The sequence below is a fragment of the Protopterus annectens genome, chromosome 16.part0 (assembly GCF_019279795.1).
Source record: "Protopterus annectens isolate FY-2018-M chromosome 16.part0, PAN1.0, whole genome shotgun sequence".
Classification (NCBI taxonomy): Eukaryota; Metazoa; Chordata; order Ceratodontiformes; family Protopteridae; genus Protopterus; species Protopterus annectens.
Genome location: NC_056750.1, coordinates 348636629 through 348656857, shown reverse-complemented (window position 1 = coordinate 348656857; position 20229 = coordinate 348636629). Strand labels below are relative to the sequence as shown.

At 39.5% G+C, this 20229-nt stretch overlaps 1 protein-coding gene across 1 annotated transcript in view; it reads left to right on the top strand.

Moving 5' to 3' along the window:
* The window catches only part of ZDHHC12 (zinc finger DHHC-type palmitoyltransferase 12), a 706764-nt gene that overhangs the window by 244141 nt on the left and 442394 nt on the right, over nt 1–20229 (top strand). Inside the window, exon 3 of the mRNA XM_044058703.1 lies at nt 19208–19294. Within this exon, the coding sequence (XP_043914638.1) occupies nt 19208–19294 (87 nt within the window). The remainder of the gene's footprint in view (nt 1–19207; nt 19295–20229) is intronic.

The following is a 20229-nucleotide window of genomic DNA, read 5'->3' as shown; positions in this document are numbered from 1 at the left end:
GGTATAGCGATTTTAATGATCAGTGTTACTTTTGTCTTGTTTTCATGGACCACTATATCTGGTTTTCTCGCATCTAGCTTTTGAACTGTTGGTAATGGGTGATCCCATGTGATGTAGACTTCATTTCTATGATGCTTTTTGGCTCATGTTTGTAGTGCTTTTCAGCTACTTCAGTATTATAATGTTTGCATAATCCCCATTGCAGCACTCTTGCCACATTATTATGCCTTTCAGTATTCAGTTCTTTTGCCATTAGTATGTCACAACCAGAAACAAGGTGTGTGACTGTTTCCAATTCTGTCAAAACCTATATTTGTCTGTTTCTCCCATATGTTCAAGGGACTTTTGTAAGCTAACGTGTACATAGGCCACTATCTTGGGCCACCAATATTAACCTTTTTTGTTTGAATTCACCTCTCCTTAACCATTCCTGCATTCAATCCTGATCAACTTGAGGTTCCTCCAGGAGTTTTCCATACTTGCAACTATATCTATGCATTTTCCACATTTCTTGCCTTCTGATCTGATCCTTCACCTTATATTCTTTCTTTTGTTTTTTGACATACTCAGTTGCCTGATTTTTATCTACGTCTAGTTTGATTTCCATTTGACGCCGATATCCTTCTGCTAGACTTAGAAGGGAAGTCATCTTACATTTATTCTCCTCATGTTTCAAAACTTTCACTATGTTTGGGTCTTGTGAGGTCAGCATATATGTATACAGTCCCACAATTTCAGATCTATACACGTAATCAATTTCAAGGAGGCCCATGCCTCCTCCTGAACAGGGAATATATAATCTTGGTATCCATTGATTTTTGTAAATTGTTTAATGAGCATCAAGCATCCTTGTTTTCATGTCTAATCTATCCAACATCTTTTGTGGCCAGTTAATCACTGGATCTTGGATCTCATAAACAAAGACATTGGGAACCTCCAGACACTAGACCCTACACAATTTGGCATTGTTAAAGGCAGATCTTGCCTCCTAAACCTAGTTGGCTTTTTTGAAATAGCTACCAAAGCCATAGATGAGGGAAAGGTAGTCCACACAGCCTACCTGGACCTCGCAAAGGCCTTCGACACAATACCCCACTCTGGTATCATAAATAAGCTTACCAGCTTCAATATCAACCCATATGTCACAAGATGGATTGCAAACTGGCTCAGGGATAGAACTCACATGGTCAGAGTTGAGGGTGCCATGTCCGACTCTAAACCGGTTACAAGTGGCATCCCACAGGGCTCAGTCCTGGGACTCCTCTTGTTTGGTATATCCTTCTCTGAGGTACAGGCAAGCACGGGAGGACTGTAGCTGACCAAGTTCGCAGATGATTGCAAGCTGGGAGCCATAATTGACTCTCCGGCCGACACAAGCATCCTCCAGAAGGATCTTACAGAGACGGATACCTGGTGTCAAAACCATGGCCTTAAGCTAAATGCCAAAAAGTGCATAGTCATCCCTTTTGGGAAAAACAAAGTGCCCACAAACTACCACATAGGAGGTGATCCACTAAGTACAGAAGAAGTCATTGGGGATCTGGGGACCCAAGTAGATAGTAACCTCTCCTTTGACAATCACATTGCCAAAGTGGTTAGAAAAACCTTCTATATAGCCCACCTAATCACAAAAGGGTTCACATCCAGATCGAGAGGTCATTGTGCCCCTCTACTCATCAGGCCCTTAATTGAGTACAATGCCCCATTTGGGATGTATCTTACCTGACACCTGCAGCAGCTAGAGAGACCTCAAAAGTACCTCACCAAGAGGATCGTGGGCCTCAAACAGATGCCCTGTGCTACTTGACTAAAGAAACGTCAGCTCTACTCAGTTGCTTACCACCCACTCAGAGGCGATCTCTGCCTGACATATAAGGCCATGTCTAACCCGGAATTGATGGACATGCTCCACCTCAAGAAAGCCAAATCCTTTAGAGCTACACGCTCCATGGATTGAAACCTCAGCACAATAATAAATAGGACATGCTGGAGGGATAAATTCATATCCCAGAGGCTTCCCTTGCTCTGGAATAGAATCCCGGTTCATGTTAGGCAGAGCGCCTTGCTGACCCTCTTCAAGAGAAATCTTGATGAGTGGATGGGAAATCGTAAATTTACTCCTGGGATCACTTCTATGGCCCTGCTGGACAGAGGCACGGCAATCTAGTCTAAAAGGGTGGCGAAAGCCAACACATTCTGGCTAGGCTTATAAATGCCCTAGGGCAGCTAGCCTAGTACCTACCTATGAACCTATAAAACTGTAAGTTAGGACAGGAAGAGCAAATTGATTTATAGCTTGAATTTTGTTCCTAGATGTTAACGCTGTTTTCAGGATTAATTTAAGTCTTGTAAAATATTCCTTACTAAGTTTTATTCGCATTTGTTCATGTTTTATTGTTGATCCTTCATCAATTCCCAAATACTTATACACTCCCTCTTGCTCAAGTTCTGTTATGTTGTATTCTTGTCCTAAACTGATGTTTTCTTGGTGTTGCAACTTTCCTGCTTTAAAGGTTGCTTTTACACATTTATCAAGACCAAATGACATTCTTATATCATCTGAAAAAGTTTTGACTGCTTGCAGTTGTGCTTTCAGTTCCTCATCTGATGAGCTATACAGTTTTAAATCGTCAACAAAGAGAAGACGAAAAGTCTTTACACTTTGTTGCTTTCTGGGAGCCAAATTATAGCCATGACCTAATTTGTTAAGCAGACAGCTTAATGGGTTAAGGGCAAGGCAGAAGAGCAACGGTGACAGTCACCCTGGAATATCCCCCTTTGGATTTTTATCCCTGGAGTAATTTGTCCTTTATCATGGCTTAACTGCAAAGTGGTTTGCCATGGTTGCTGTGATAAATTTTTCAGTGTATGGTGTATTGTACACATTTTTAAGAACTCTTTTATCCATGAATGTGGGATACTATCATGCTTTTTTGTAGTCAATCCATGCCATACTTAGATTCTTCCCCTTTTTACAGTTCTCCATTATGACTTTATTTAACAACAAATGATCTTTTGTTCCATACGACTTTCTTTTATTGCCCTTTTGTTGTATTGCCATAATTTAATTTTCTTCTAAATGACTATAAGCTTTGTTGGCATTAATTCCAGTGTATAATTTATACGTCATCGGAAGGCAAGTTATTGGCCTATAATTTTTAGGGTAGCTTGCAGGTTCACTCTTAAGTAGAGACAGTTTTTCCTGTTAGCCAGGTTGATGTCTGTTTGGGGCATGCTTATAAAAAGTTCTTACTCATGGCTAAATCTTTGTGCAAAGATGTTAATACTTTTAACCAGAAGTTAGGTACTGCATCTGGGCCAGGGGTTTTCCAATTAGAGGCTTTTCTTAGCTTTGTTTCAATCTCTCTGGATGTTACCTCATCCCATTTCATATCCTGTACTTTAAAATTATTCTTTTTTTTATTTTTTCTATCTGTTTATCATCTTTATGTTTCACAGGATCTTCATAAATACTTCTCCAAAGTGAATCTCTTTTTTATTTTTATTTTATTTTCCATTTATTTATCGGGTTAGTCCGACTGGACACCAGGTGACTGTTTTCAGCGGAGGCCCGGGGAGAAAAGCTCCAGATACATAGTAAAAAATTATATAAAAATAATAATTATATAAACATAGCTATTTTGTACAAAGAGCATAAAACATATAAAAGGAGTAAAATCAGAGTTTTAAACATAATGCAGCATTTCTTCTTTTTTTTGGTGGTCTTTCAATTCCTTTTATGTTATTTCCCAATTCTCTATAAAACTTTTTTGGGTCATCAATAAATTGCTTATTTTGTACTTTTCCTTTATATTTGTCTGTGTATCTTCTAAGTTTTTCTGCCTGTGTTATTTTTAATTTATTATTTGCGATAGTGCATGATAAATCCTGATCCATTAAAATACTGTGCATTGCTTTCATCATGTCTGTCTTTCTGAGTATTTTTGTTGATCTGTTCCCTCTTCTGTACTCTTCTAACAATGACACTTATTGTCTTAATTGCTTTATAGTTTTCTCTGTTTGATACTTCCATGATGGTATTCGATTTCTCCCATTCCTTTCCCTTAATGCCATGTGTTCGTGTGGTAGAATTTTATCTGTCATTAATTTAGCTGCACAGTAAAATATCCTGTTTACTTATGTTATACTGCATGGATCTCTATGGACAGTCCTAATTACTTTGTTCATTTGTTTTATCAAACTTCTAATTTTTTCTCTGTTAAATCAAGCAACTCTTCTCTTAGCTAATTTTCTTCTAAACTGAAGTCACAATTTTTGTTCTCCATTTCCTGCGGGGATTCCGTAGAAAGTTCTATAGCATTTCCCTGTGGCACATTCTCTTCGTTTTCATCCTGTGTCATCCGTTGCTGTGTCATATGGGAACTCCACTGGCCTATTACGCCTCAACACTGACTTCTGTCAAAGTTGCCACAGTTTCCTGTTCCTTCCCTTGGTGTTCAGCTTCAAGTGAACATTTATACTGGTTTCCTGTGAAAGGTTCCAAAATATCTTCATATGGCAACTGACCTGTTTCTTCCCATTCCACTGGTTTCTCTTTAATTTGGATGCCCATTGCTCTGTCCTGCTGTGGTGTTTTCCGAGTTAGATTTTCTACACTAAATTGTTCACTTTACAGGTACTTTATAGCCTCAGTTTCTATTTCTTTAACTTCTCCATTACTAGTCTTCTTTTCTGCTTTCCTCTTTCTCTTTCTCTTCTTATTTTTTGTATTGTAAAGTTATCCATGTTCAGATTCCTTTGCCTGTATTTCTCTCCAAATATCTTTGGCTCTGCTCTTTTTGTATTTATTAGTTTAGCTTTCTACTTTGCATAAATATTACACCATATTAAATCTCTTTTTCTTTCCATGTCCATATTTCTTCTGCAGATGTCTCCTGATCTTCCTGCTTCTCCTTACTTTGGGGACTCGTTCCATCATGCTGCAATGTAACATGCTTTAGACCTTCTACACCACATCCTTCACTTTGCAGGCATTCCATAACTTAAACTTCTATTTTTTTTTTAACTTTTGCTGTACTAATCTTCTTTTCCACATTCTCTCTTTTTGTGATATTTTTTTTTTTTTATTGTGAAATTTTCCATATCTGGATACCTTTGCCACGGGGTCGGCCTTAGGTCAAGTGGTGCCCTAGGGAAAAGGGCTCCATAGCCCCCCCCACACCACCTGGTGCCTCCCCATACTGGTCTATTTTACACCATCCATTTTACTTGAAAAGCACCCCTGCTAGAGGGGCGCCCTAGGTGGACGCCTAGTTGGCCTATGCCTAAGGTCAGCTATGCCTTTGCCTGTATTTCTCTTTTTTGTATTGATTAATTTGGCTTTCAACTTTGCATAAATATTGCACCATATCAAATCTCTCTTTCTTTCCCATGTCCGTATTTCTTTTTTATACCTTTCAAAAATCTCTAGGTAACAGATCAAAGTTTCTTGGTCTATATAATGTTTTTCACAAATCTGTTGTATTAATGAACATAAATTTGTATTTGAAGCTTCCAACAGTTTTTCTTGTGGAAGTATTTTTCTTTCCTCTAATTTCTCTCTTAATCTTTTTGTATATTTTGTGTCCGGAAATTCTGGGCTTTTTTTGCATAATAGTAAAAATGCATAATTTCTTTCTTATTCTCAGTAGTCCACTCTGTCTTTATGGCTCTTCTTTGGCCTATCAGTTTTTGTGATTTTTGTGGACTGCTACTTCCTTTTACAACAGGGGGGGGCATTCTCCCCCTAGGCCCCATTGTAGGAATGTTTCCATATTTTGAGGATTCTACACTGTCATTTTTTTTCCAGTCCTGGCACCAGTGTGCCTTCCAGGATTGGGCACTTTTTTATCCCGGGTCTTATGCACCCAGCTATCTTTTTTTTTTTTTTAGTTTTTTGACCTACTTCTGTCCATGATATATGCTATTTAAGATACAGTCTATACATCAGTGTCATATGGGTGAGATTTTGTGAAAAACCGGGTCTAATCATCAAGACTTGAGGATGAATTCAGTTTCAGCACTACTACTCTCTTTTGCTCGCTGACTTCTCTCTCCTTTCGGACCTCAAATATTCTGTATAGTTGTTATTTTCCTTAAGGATCTGCATCCAAATTCTCAATCTCTCCTTGTTTCTTGACCTTCCCCCGTTTTGTCATCATCATCATCATCCCTTTCCACTTTGAATTATAGCTTTCTACTTGTACTATGTGTAGGAGCCTTAACTGTGTAGCACTAAAATACCCCTGCAAATGAAGTAACCCCAAAACCAGATTGTTCATTTGGAAGGATAAACTTATCCCACTTGACTCTTGTCCTCTTCTCCTTCCAGGTAAGATCCTTCAAATCTTTATTAATTGCTACAACTTCTCCTCTGATTGATAAAAAATATGCCTGACATGTATAAAACTAAAGGGATTAAAAACATTTTCACTTTTTTATTTTGCTATCCATATCCATAAAACAGAGATTCCAGTTTCTCAACTTTTCATTATCTTTTTAGTCTCTTTCCCACATGGCATTAGCTGCCGTAACAGAATCCTTTTTAATCCATACTTCTAAGTACTTTCATGTCCCAACAAATATGGGTATTACTGAACCAATTCAAATGTGGCACACAATTTACAGCTATTGCCTTTGTTTTATCTTCATTAATTTTGTATCTTAAAAAGACTTGAAACGGTCTCAGAATGTTCCACAATGCAGAAATGGCATTTTCTGGTTTTTATCAAATATAAAATAGTATAATTTTCAGATAAAGCCAACTTTTCTTGACTACCATGCCAATTATATCCTTGATTTCCCCGAGTCTCTTATTTTCTTTATCAGTGGTTTTAAATACAATGCAAATAACAAAGGGGAAAAAGGACACCCCTGCCTGGTTCCTCTCCTCGAACAGAATTTGTCAGAGAAGGACCCCAGTTTAATTTTCACCTCTGATCCCTCATGTAAGCCTCTTTTTCTGTCTCTCTTCCTTTTTCTTACAGGTGCTAGCATCTTGGTGATTTCCTTGATTTGTGCTCGTCATAGTTTGTAATTGAAAAAGAGGGTAAATGGGGATTTAGGAAGTGCAAGCACTGTGGGTGTAAGGTACCCCCCACAGACCCTCATGGACTGTGTTTTACTTATTTGGGTGTGTCACATCATAACTACAGCTCCATTTGCACGAGTTTCATTGCTCACATTCTGGCTAACCACTGTAGCAAGCTGGTGGTCAAGGGGATTATTCCCACTGTTTCAACTCATACAGGCTTGTTGATGCATTCATCTTCTGAGAAAAAGAAAGAGAAGAGGAGGGAAGAACCTTTCCAGCTGGTGAAATTCATTCCTGCTAAGACAGCAAAGTTGTCCACTCCTCCCCCAGCAGGTATTCCTCCTCCATCCAGTCTCGTCCAGGACCTAGGGTCTCTTCTTCCAGGTTCTCTCCATCTCTGCCCAGGCTTTCATCACAGTGGTTATCTCCAAGGTTATCTTGGCACCAGGAATCCTCTAGTACCAAGGATGACTCTACTCATAGACGAAGGAAAATAAGTTTCCTCTTGGTTATGGCATTATCAGTACTGATCTCTTCTAACCCTCCCTTCACTGCATCATTAAGACCTTTCAGGGGTCCCACTCAGCTTGATTGGGAGCACATGATGTTGGCTTTTGTTGAGGTACAGATCCGATATATTGTCACCTTGTCACCATGATTACTACCATAAACTGAGATCCAACCCAGGTTCCACAAGTTGCCTTTCCTGCTCCAGGCCAATTTTTTTGGCACTTGTAATGTCTGGATTAGCATAGACTGTAGGACCAGTCTCCTTGACACTGATTGATTGGACTGTTCCAATGCCAGTTACTTCTTTGCTCCCTTCAATGCCAATGGTTATTAGGACTTTTCAGTGATTGTTGTTGAGCCTTTGGTATTGAGATTGTAGGCATCATTTTGGTCAGGCTCTTCTTAGTGTCAGAGAGCTCAGCATTCCATGCCTCAGGTTTGAAGGTCTCTCCCTTAGCTTCAGCTCCAGAAGTTTCAGCACCATTGCTAGGGCCAGGGATGCTATCTTCAGCACCAGTCTTCTTGCCATTTGTGTCAATTCAAATGGACCTGGGTATTTAAATGGATTATATGGTGCAATAGAGAACTACTTTAGTTCTTTCATACTGATTCTACCCCAGAATGGTGATGATTTTGGACACTTGAACAGATCATCACAGATGTTCTCACAGAACCAAAGGATGCATAGGCTAGCAGTGGTGAGAACTGGGAATTCTTCTTCCCCAGGAAGTCCCAAGGAGAACGATCATCTTAATCTCCCAGGAAGATGAAATCCAAGAGACAGCACATAGACTCCTCTTCGGATTCTCACCCAGGATACAGATTTGGACGAAGGGTAGGCTTCACCCAAATCCCCACCAGAAGACCCTTCCCTCAGTGAAATGTAAGTGATGATGAGACAAAGGGGCTCATGGCCAGCAGACCTCACCTTTCTGGATGTGCAAATATTACAGGAGGCCTATAATTACTCTGTCTCAGTTGCATGGGTAGTGCTTCCTCAGAATAAACTAGTTGACATGGTTTGTTCCAAGGTCTGGAAAGAGCAAGGCATGGTTGAGCCAGTTCTAGAAAGCCAGACAAGATTCTCAGTACCCTGAAAGACAGACTAGTCACCTTGTTGACTCCATAGTTGTGGCCGCAGTCACCAAAAATAAGTCTCTGTGGATGCCCTGTCAATACATCCTCCCAGCAAAGACTCTAAGTTGATGGACAGATAAGGGAAGCATGTTTATGAATCCAGTAAGTTATTGGTTAGAACTCTGAACTACATGCTGTATTTGCTTGGGTTTCAAAAGGACATTGCAGAGAAGCAGACACATTGAAATACTTGCAAATGGGAGATCTATATTCTGAATTAGAAACTCAAGTGGTGACTGTGGCATGAATTATACACAGTGTGATGGAGGGGGCAGCCTGGGCAGCAGGATCAAGCTTGGCCATTAGGAGATAGGCCTGATTGTGACTGGTGTATTTCCCAGACCACTTCAGTATGGCTTGTGTTGTTGCCTGAATAACATTGAGCCATCAAAGAATGCATTAAGTCAAGGATAGATTGTCTACATGTGAGCAAGAGGCAAAGTTTGTCACCCCCCCAAAAGACTTTTCAAGTAAGAGAAAGAGGCCAAGAACATATGGTTTCAGAAGTTCAAGCAGCCGTACAAAAGACAGCAACAAGACAGAGGTTCTTAGGGAAGAGTAGAATTTTATTCTGAACTCCACCCTAGGTGTAAAGGTGGTCCAAACAATTTGAGAGGTAGGAGATCCTTTCAAAGATTCCACTCCTACAATCCCAGAATGGTTGTCGTCAGGAGATGTCCTTCCTTAAACATTCTGTGTGGACAGCCATCATGTAAGATTCATGGGTAAGGAGATTCGTTTCCCGAGCTACTTTATTCCCTTTTCCACATCAGCGTCTGTCCAGACTTCCCAGCTCCCTTCAGTGTCACCCCCATGCAAAGGGACATAGCAAAAGAACAATCTAGGAGGTTCCCTCCCCAGGTGTTAAGCAAATGTGTGGCAACAGTCATGGCACACATGCAGCTCCCTGGGATTGGCAGTTTCCCATATCTGGATTATTGTCTCCTGGCAGCCACATCAATGGAGCAGCTTATTGTAGCAAAACAATACCTGCTCTACATCTGTCTGTCTTTGCTGATCACTATAAGCAAAACCAAATCTGATCTGCAACCTTCCCAGGATCAGCACTCGAACTCAAATGGCAGATTTACCTCACAAGAGAGTCTCTGCTATAATAGAAGAGATCTCACTTCTACTCCTTCAGGACAGACTTCCTGCAAGCATCCTAAAGGTGCTAGGTTTAATGGCTGCCTTGATCCAAATGGTCCTTCACACCAGGATCAACATGAGGATACTGCAGTGGATACTTCAAACCAACTGGGACCAGTGCTATCACGTGTCAAACAATCAGATTGTAGAGGGCTGTCATGAAAATTCTACAGTAGTAGACCCATCCGTAAAGTTTAACAACCAGATCTCTAATTGCCAAGCCAGTTTTTAAGATGATGGCAGCCATGGGTGCAACTTCTTTTGGGTGGAGGGAACGTTTCCTGAAAAAGATGGTACAGAGTTCATGGACTACAGAAGAGGCATCCTTGTACACCAGTGCTCTGTTGAAATGATGCCAGTTTTCCTAGTGTTGCACGCATTTCAGTTTGGGCATCCTCAAATTGCAATTACCATACAATCAGACAACACCACAGTGGTATGGTATAGTATAACAACAAGCAAGGGGGAACTCAATCTTATCCCACTATACAAAGAAGTTGTGAGGGTGTGGGAATAGGCATTCACCTCACAGCACTTTCTAATAGCAGTGCATATACCAAAGACTTCCAAAAAATTGAGCAGACAGATTTTGCTTCCTTGTGAATGGTCTCTCATTACCAGAGTGGCATGCACTATATTCAAGAAATGGGGATAACCTTGTTGCAAACCTTTTGCTTCGCCTTGCAACATCAAGTGCCCCTAATTTTTCAGCATAGTTCCTTTAGAAGGGCAGTCACCAGGAGAGATATTTTCCCACGACTGTACCCCAGGTCTTCTGTATGCACTCCTGCCTCTTCCATTGGTTCCAAGACTGTTACAGAAAGCTAAAGCATACAAGGCCAAGGTTGTTCTCATAGCACTATTCTGCCTCATTGTACTTAGTTTTTCCTTGCTGTAGCCTTATGTAATGAAGAAACTCCTCCGTCTTCCACAGAAACCTGCTCTTTTATCTCACCCATTTGGAATACTTCATCCAGACATTCAGTCTCTTGATCTAATCATTGGTTTCTCCAGTCCCTATAAGGGCCAAGAACCCTCAGTTCCCCTCCCAGAGTTGTAGACCTTATTAATACCTCTCAAAAGAACTCCTCTAAAGTAATTTAAATGAAAGAATGAATGAATGATATAAAAAGGAAAAAGTTTTCCTTGTGGGCCCAGGGCAGAAATGTTTCTCCCAACATCAGTGCCAGTAGAGGAGGTCCTAATCTTCTTGACTGAATTATACAGCAAAGAGGTAGCTACTCCACAGTAAGAGTTTAGTTGGCAAATATTTCATCCTTTCATGAAGACTTTTCAAGCAACTCGCTGGTTGCTTATCACTCTTGTTAAGCCTTTCTTAAAGGTATATTTCTTTCCAGACCCCGTTAACTAGATCAGCCCCAGCTTAGGATTTAAATTTCATGTTTGAGAAGCCCTTAATGAGGATCCTTTGAGTCATCCAGCTCAGCAAATATTAAATTTCTATCATAAAAAACAGTATTTCTTATAGCCATAACTTCAGCAAGACATATTTCAAAGTTGCACATCTTGTCCACAAAGTACCCTTATAGCCTTTTTCATCAGGACTGTCTCTATTAGAACAAAGCCTTCATTTCTACCCAGGGTTGCTTTGCAGGCTAATTTGAATCAATATATTCATTTGTGTGTATTTTTCCCCACATCCTCTATTAAAGGGGAGAGTACCTTTTGCATTGCTTGATTGTTCCTTAACAATTGTGATTTTATTTGGACCGTACAAAGGAATTTAGGAAGGATGAATACCTTTTGGTTAGCTTTTCAGCAGCTAAGCATGGTCAGAAGATTTCTGAGGTTACATTGGCAGAGTGGGTTACAGACTGCATCTCCTTTTCTTATGACAAGGTGGATAAGGAGCGTAACTGTCCTAGCAAAGTTGCATTGTGTCAGAGCTCAAGCCATGTCCATGGCATTTCCATGAAACCTTCTACTCTAGGACATTACAGTAGTGGCCACCTGTCCTTCTTTACATACCTTTGTTAAGCATTACAGTCTTGATTCTATCTCCAGAGGAAGGGCTTCTTTTGGATCATCCATTTTGAAAGGCTTACTAGGATAGGCTACCAACAATAGCTGGGGGAATCTGTCCTGCTGTTCCTGAGTCTGGAAAGGACCTTAGAAATGCATAAATTGTATACTTACTATAATGTTAAGTTTATCTGGTCTCCGTCCAGGTATTAGAACAACCTGTCCACTACCCCTACCAAATTTTCCTTTCCTGAGAGATTTGAAGTGATCTTTTGGAGGGCAAGTTATTTTTTAGAGCTAATAATTCTATAATGGTGGCATACGTGATCTGGAGGAATTCACCAGCAAGGAGAAATTATGAGTAGGAAGGAGCTCAAGCTTGTAGGAGTTTGTTGTCATCACTAGAGGACACCAAAGGCACCAGTCCTGCTGTTCCAGTGTCTGGACAAAGACCAGGGAAATCTAATGTTATGGTAAGCATATAACTTATATTTATGTGGTGTCTGAATTTACCTTAAGCCAAACTATCCATCTCAGTGTCTTCTCCCCAGAACTTAAAAATTAGGAAACAAGGATACTCCATATCTTGGACGTCTACAGATACCTCTGGTACTGTCCTGAGAGAAAAGAATCTTTCAGAACTTCTGATCAGTTCATTTCTTGTGAAGGCAAGAAAAAAGGACAACCTCTGTCAAAACAGACTTTTTTCAAGTGGTTGTCTCCTGGTTTTATCTTTTATTTCCACCACAACAAAACTTTTCCAGGCAGGGTCAAGAGTAACTCTACCCAGGGCCTTGGCTTCATCTGTGGCTTTTTGAAAGGGTTGGATTTTAGAAGTATTCTGGAAGCATAAACTTGGTCCTCTGTGTGTACTTTTACTAAGCACTATAAATTAGATTCCTTTCCTAGGTCTAGAACAGGATTTTGTAGGACCACTCTCCAGGAACTCCTGGACCCTCATCCTTCCTCCTAACAGCCAGTTAAGCTGTGGTAATCTACTCGTATAGCTTAGGCTACTGCAACATTGATCCATGTGAAGAACATGGTACAGTTGCACAAGTAAACTTAACATAGCAGTAGGTTTTCTCATGATCACTGCTGCAGTAGCTGCTCTCTCTCTCTCTCTCTCTTTCCATCCCCCTTATTGTTTGTCTGTTTTTGCCAGGGTGTGAACTTGTATTTTTTTTCCTTACAGTGTCCGCTCCGGGATTAGCCACCTGCCTCCCCTGTGGTTGCCATAAAAGCTCTGAAGGGCTTAGCACCCCAATCTGACTTTTAGCTCAGCTCAAGGTGACTAACTGTTGGGGTGTGTGGAAGTGTTCTGAAGCTTTGGAAGCTTGACAGCTGTTACACTCTATGCAAGATATAACCATATAAACTAGGCTACTGCAGCAGTGATCATTCAAAGATCTTTTGTAATGAGAAGTTTACTTACATAACTGTTGTCTCTCTCTTCTTTGGCAATTAGAAAAGGGCAGTTGCTTTAGTTTATATTTTCTCTTCTAAGCCCCTGATGCATCCTCATTGTCGCAAATCAAATTCCCCACCTATAAGTAATATTCCCTGCTGAAAGCAGATTTTCTCCTAAATTTTTTTAAAACTACGTAATAGCAGTTGTAGGTGGAATATAAATACATGTCAGCGTAATCCTCATCCCCTGCCAATAGCCCCATGCTACTACAAATCTGCCATTGTTATCTTGTTTCCCCTCTTCTGTCACTACTGGAGTTTCTCTAGCAATTAATATAAGCACTCCTGTTTTCCTTTATCCCTGATGTTCTGCAGAAAGTACACCCTGAAACCCTTTATTTATCAAATTCACATGCTCACTTCTTTCCAAATGTGTTTCCTGTAGCATTGTCATTTGTACTCTGCATTTCTTATTATAATTAAATATTCTTTCTTTTTGTATAGCTTTTATTCTCTTTTTGCACTGTAATGGGTACATTTGTTAATACCAAAAAAGAAGAAAGGAAGAGAAGATGTCAGCCTTATCCTGTATGGCCCTGTATAACTAAACATACTACTTGTATCTAGTTTATTCCTGTACTTTAGTTAATTTTGTAATATTATTGTTATTGTACTGTGTAAGTCACACTTCTGGAGCTTTTTCTCCCCGGGCCTCCACTGAAAATGGGCTATGCTTGGCCCAGTGGACTCTCCTGGTAAACAAATGCCAATAAATAAGATGAAGAAGAAAAAGAAGCCTCTGTTTACTTTAGTAACTTTTATCACATACAGAAACCACTAAAAATACTTTAGTATAAAATATGCAATTTATATTGTGAAAAGTTTCATAGAAGTAATGTTAAGAATATAAATTGTTTTACTTAGTTACCTTTTCTTTCTTCTTCTTCTTCCCCTCCCTTCAGAGTCTTTCCAAACATTTGTTTGTGTTTTTCGGCTTTTCCCGGTTAGGGGTCGCCACAGCGGACTCCGGTCCGCTAATGATTGGCAGTAGAGTTCTACGTGCTGGCTTGCCAGGCCTAACACACAACCTTCAGTGAAGGAATGCCCATTCACACATGTCACCACACAGAAGGCGCTCTAACTGAGAATCGAACGAGCAACGTCTAACTGTGAGGCGACAACGCTACCGCAGCACCATCACATGAAATGAGGCAAATGCTTTTCAGTTCCCCTCAAGTTTAACACAGCCAACAAAAGTCCACTCTTTCCACTTATTTTTAAGCAGCTGTATTTTACAAATGCAATTGATGATTTGCAGTCTCACATTTATTCACTAATTTCCATGTTGTGGTCTTCTTTCTGTTCACCTCCATCTCCTAATTCCAGATTCCGGTTCAGTTAACAGTTCCTGCTATGGATTGCCATTCCAGTTGTTTATTTGTGCCTTCATAAAATTAATACAGTCTGTTCCTTCTAGTTTCTTTGGTACAGCAGAAAACTTGAGATTTTCCCTATGTGCTCTGTCCTCTAATTCTACAATGTTTTGAAATATCTCTTCTTGAGTGGTCTCATACTGAGCCAGTCTTTTCTTCATTTTGACTTCTGATTTTTGCAGTTTTATCTACTCGTTTGAGTATCAGTTTAAAGCTTCTTCCATTTTTCCAGTCTTTTATTTGAATTGATACACTCTTTCGCTGTTTAGTTAATTTTAATCAGCTCTGAGCACATTTTACTTATTTTATTTCTGTCTTGATTACTGGAAGCCATGTCTTGCACCAGAACTGCAGCTTGAACTGCTTTTTTGCTGAACAGTTACATGATTCTTCCTAGTCAGTCTAGCAAGGGGACTCCCATCTTAAAAGTTGTGTTGGTCAGGCCTGCTGATTACTAACAAGTTTTAACTTACCTTACCATTTGATATGCACCCCCCCTCTAGTTTTTATAGTATCACTGCTTGCAGTGCACCATTATTATGGCGCCATGATAAGCTCCTCTTGCGAAGTATCATACCTGTTCTTTGAAGCTCTTGGATTCCCAAGTTTCATATTAACCTGTTAAGTTATTCCTTTCACATGGCAGCAACAGTTAAAAGAAAATGTGCCCACTTCTTGCAAGGGTGTAGATGGGGGCCATATGACCATCCAATGCTGTTGAGTTGTATCTGACTGCTATAGCAATCCCATGAACAGCAGCTGCCATTCAAAAGTGACTAAAATTGGCACAGTCTTCTGAAATGCTGGTATTGTGGTTGTGGCTGGCAAGTATGGAATTAAGTAGATTGAAAGGGCTTTCTTTCATGTCGCACACAGTAACTAACAATTTAGAATTTTCAATCGGTCTCTCACATGTCTTTGGATGTGGACGGAAACCAGAGTACCCAAAAAAAACACCCTATTGAAATGTTGGGACTTAGACTGCTGAGTTCTGAAAGACCAAAAATGAAGGAAAGGACTGAATACTGAACATCACTCTTTACTTGTTTTGTGCAGGGAGCCAAGCCTCCCTACACCCCCTGATGTTGGGGGCAACCTCCACCCCCATCTTTACATATGTCAAATCAGTTTACCTCTAAGAAAAGGGAATGTTTTGAGAAATGTCAATCTTAGTATACAAATTGATTTCTGGTCATTCAGTCTCCTCGTTTTTGAATTCTGCAATCAGAATCCTTACAACAGAACAGAAGACAGGTTTCTTTTTAGCTTCTTCTGCTTGCACTTTTGTACTCTGGTTCATTTTTTAAGACCATAGTTAGTCATCATCATTGTCATCTCCTTTTTGGCTTATCCCAGTTAGGGGTCACCACAGCGGAACAATGGTCTGCAGAACAATTGGCAGGGGAGTTTTACTGGGCCGAGTTGCCAGCCTGGCACCCAACCTTCCACAGAAGGCACACACTTACACCTAGGGTCAATTGAGAGTGTCCAATCCACCTATAACCGGAGCAAGCGGAGGAAACCCACACGACCACAGGAAGGACATGCAGACTCCACACAGAAGGCACCCCCAGCCAAAAATTGAACCAGAGAACCTCTTGCTGTGAGGTGGCAACGCTAACTGCTGCACCACCGTGGCCGCCCTAAGACCATAGTTAGTGAATGGAAAAAAAGGTCTAATGGACGTAATGCAGTAGCAGCAGTTAAAATTTGCTGTGCAGTTAGACAATCACCCATGGACTTCACAACTACTAATTATCCATGTGCTCATTTATCTTATGACAGTGCGATTTGAATCATATGAAAGACTAGCAAGATAACATGCAAAACTGTGTATGTGTGTGTGTATATAGATTCATAGTAGATTCATAGATTAGTACTAGGCTAACTGCCCTTGCGAGCCATTGTAAGCCTAGCCAATTATCCCCTGTGAGATTCAAACCCTGTACCTTGTGTTTGTAAGGCAAATACCTTAACCATTAGGCCATCCTCCCAACCCCACACCAATATATGTATGTGTGTGTGTGTGTGTGTATATAAATATATATATATATATATATATATATACATATCCATATACATATATATATATATATATATATATATATATATATATATATAAAATCTAGAGAGAGAGAGGAGTGTGTATATGATTATAGTTTGAGCAATTAAAACGTCGAACATATAAGATCAACAATAACATTTCAGACATTCACAGTACCAGACGCCCAATACACTGAAAATGTAAAAGATCGTAAAAACTATTCTGTTTTGCAGTCACTAAACCAAAACCCTCCCATAACATTCAGACCTAATTTGTCTAAGTAATGGCAATGTAATAGAACTTTTTTTTTTCTAAGGTAAGGTGTAGGGCTAGGGTTAGTGGTTAGCATACATAACTAAGGTGGTGCTAACTCGAACTCTTCACCTTACCTTAGAAAAACCCTTTTCTTAACACTATCACCACATAAGTCCGCTCAGACACCCACTACATAAAACACACGCACACACAACACTAACTCTGTCCCCTTAGTTTGCCCTTACTCTAACCCTACCTTACAAACATTTGCACACAACCTCCCGCCCGTGTTACAGCACACAGCTACCTCTTTCAGTAAACAAGACATTTGGTAAAGCAAACATTTGGAGAAACCTTCCATATTTTACATTACAAATGAGTGTTCAGTAACATGAACAGGACTTCTGTTATATAAAATGTGTCAGTCTTTGTGCAAGTTTCTTTATATATGTTTGTGAGTTTTTGTGTGTCTATATATATATATATATATATATATATATATATATATATATATATATATATTATGAACCTGTGTGACTGCTCTCCTCTGCGTGTGTGTGCGTGTGTCTGGGTCTGTCTGTGTGTTTGGCTTGTTATTCAATACTTGTATATGTTTTTATTTCAGATACAAAATTCTTCAACACCACTTACATACACCAACTTTAAAGCATTATGTAAAGGAACTGAGGTAAACAATTTTTCTCAGAGGTCCCAAAAAAATGTCATATGTTTGAAAAGGAGAATAATGACAATTAGGGATAATATCTTTGGGACTAGGAAGTATTGCTAGAGTTTCAAGCACAGGTGCAGAGTTTAACACGGGTCATGAATGTTATGGATAGGACATTTATTTTGAATTAGAGCTCGATGTTAACATGGGAAACCACAAGGGTATGTTGGTGGCAATGTAGTCTTTAACAAAGACGTAATAAAACAAAGACCCCCCCCCCCCCAAGGAAATCAAAAAGTCGGCGTTAAATGCAACATTAAAGGCAAACGGACTGTATTTAAATTGCAAGTATAGGACCAGCTCAAGTTGAGTGCACAGTAAGTCCTGAATCAGTGAAAAAATGTAATTGGCTCTTAAGTGCTTAATGGTACTTACTGAGAAGGAATGGAGTGTGTTATAGAATTTAGTGGATGTAAAGTGGCATCTACAGGTTGCAGTGATGCATGTTGCTAACACACTTCATAGGATTTTTGTTGTCAATTTATGAACTGAATAAAGTGTTCCAGTAAAGTAGTGCTTTCAAACATTAGGCAGGGAAACACTTTTACATCAAAAATATACAAAAGTATGCAAATAATAAAACATGTGCAAAACACCTTAACAGATGGTCTGTTTTCTGAGTGCAGTATTACCCTCCAGGATAGTTGTTATAGGGAAATAATGGATCTTTCAGGGTAGGGGAGGACCTCCACTTCCAGTGCTGGGCTTCACAAACTCCTTAAGTGGGGTTTTATTTCCTAGCAATCCCATCCTGTTGTTTGCTTATTGTGGAGACCTAAGCAAAAAAGGTGACACCGTGTGTAACACTATTGCTTCACAAAAGAGTTTCTCCAGTTTGATTCTCAGAAGGGGTGCCTTCTGTATGGAGTATGCATGTTCTCCCTCTGTTCGCATTACTCAACTGTGTGTGCTGCTGTGTGTGCTGTATTCCTGCTGCCTCCCAATTACATACAGTAGGCTAATTGCCGAGTATAAATTCCCCTAGATGTCCATGCAGTATGTAATTGATACAGAAGAAAGACCTGCCTAGTAAACTCTTTGGGTGAGGGTGGCTGTTCACAGGGTTGCTAGAGGAGTCGGATGTGATCTTTGAGTATATATGCAGCATAATGAAATGTCTCCTGATGTTCTTTCATATTGTATATGTTGCCAGGGTCACCACATAGGTGATAGGAAAACTGCAGTGATGACTTGGAATTGTTAAGTAGTTGCTCATCAATGGCTGCTGTAAGGAGGCAACATTGATACTAGAATTTCCCCGTGTCTTTTGTTTCATCTGTGATACCTAGTTAGTTTAGATGTCAGGTAAAATAGTTAAATATCACATCAGAACATATGTTGTGTGGGGATGGTCATCACTAGCAAGAAATCATTCCACTAACTTCATTGTATGATGCCTCACTTGCTTTTAATGTTTTCTGTTTAAACCTGAAGGAACAATGTGAGCTGCATTTTTAGTGTTGTTTTGTGGTTTAGCATATTGCCAACTTAATCTTTATTAACATTTGCAAGTATACTTTTAGGTTGGATTGAATGAAGAGCAAGAAGAAATGATCCCTCATGCCTCTAAAGCCATAAGACTTCGTCGCTGTGGTTATTGCACTCTGCAAGTAAGGAAGATTGTTTTATTTGGCATATATGTTTACTCTCAGCTGCATTGTTCCCTTTTTGACTAATTTTTTTGTTACTGAAAGATGTTACATTCAGGTTTTGATTACTGTATTCATAGTACACTTGCTGAATGTTCAGAAATCAAAATTCAAATATTTTTTATTGAATTTATTCTTTACAAATAAATTAAAGATTTTACTGTCAATAAGTTTGCAAATTATCTAATGTGAACTATACTAACACTACAAAGTATCAATGGCAGTGTGAAAGAATTGATATGACAGTGGTATACTGGATTTAACTGGACACAACTGAAATGAGACTGTAATGAAAGTCGTTTATCTGTTAGTTACCCAAACTTGTGCCGAAGAGGTGCCAGTCTCTCCTTTATGGGCCAAGCCTTTTGTACTTTCACAAAATGTGCTGCAAACATGGTATTTAGGTTGATAATGCTTTATTAGATGTTAACCAAATTTGAATACCGTCTTTAATAACGGTAACAGTGTTGATAAATATATACAAAGTTTCTGCATGTATGTTCTGTTAATATCAAATGAAACATTCTTTTCCTTTGAATAGTATAAATATTTAACCTGATTTCTGTACTCTGGCTCAAGTGTCTGTTCTGCAGTCTAAAAGCGAACTTCCTTTCTGGGATGCCGGATATTTAAGCTTTTCTGTATGTCAGTCCGAACTAAGTAACTTTCTGTTTCACTGACTGTGTCTGAAGTATATTTGTTAATACCAAAAACCCTGTAATGTTTTACATGCCTCTTTAGCCTTGGTTTCCCAATCATTGTCTTGCATGTGCCTTGTCTAGCATTCCATTGCAAGTGCTTCTTTCCCTTGAGAAAGAAATATTCTGTATTACTGCATATTCCATGCTTTACCTTTCCTATCTAATGAATGGTCTTTCAGTGAAACTAAATGCATA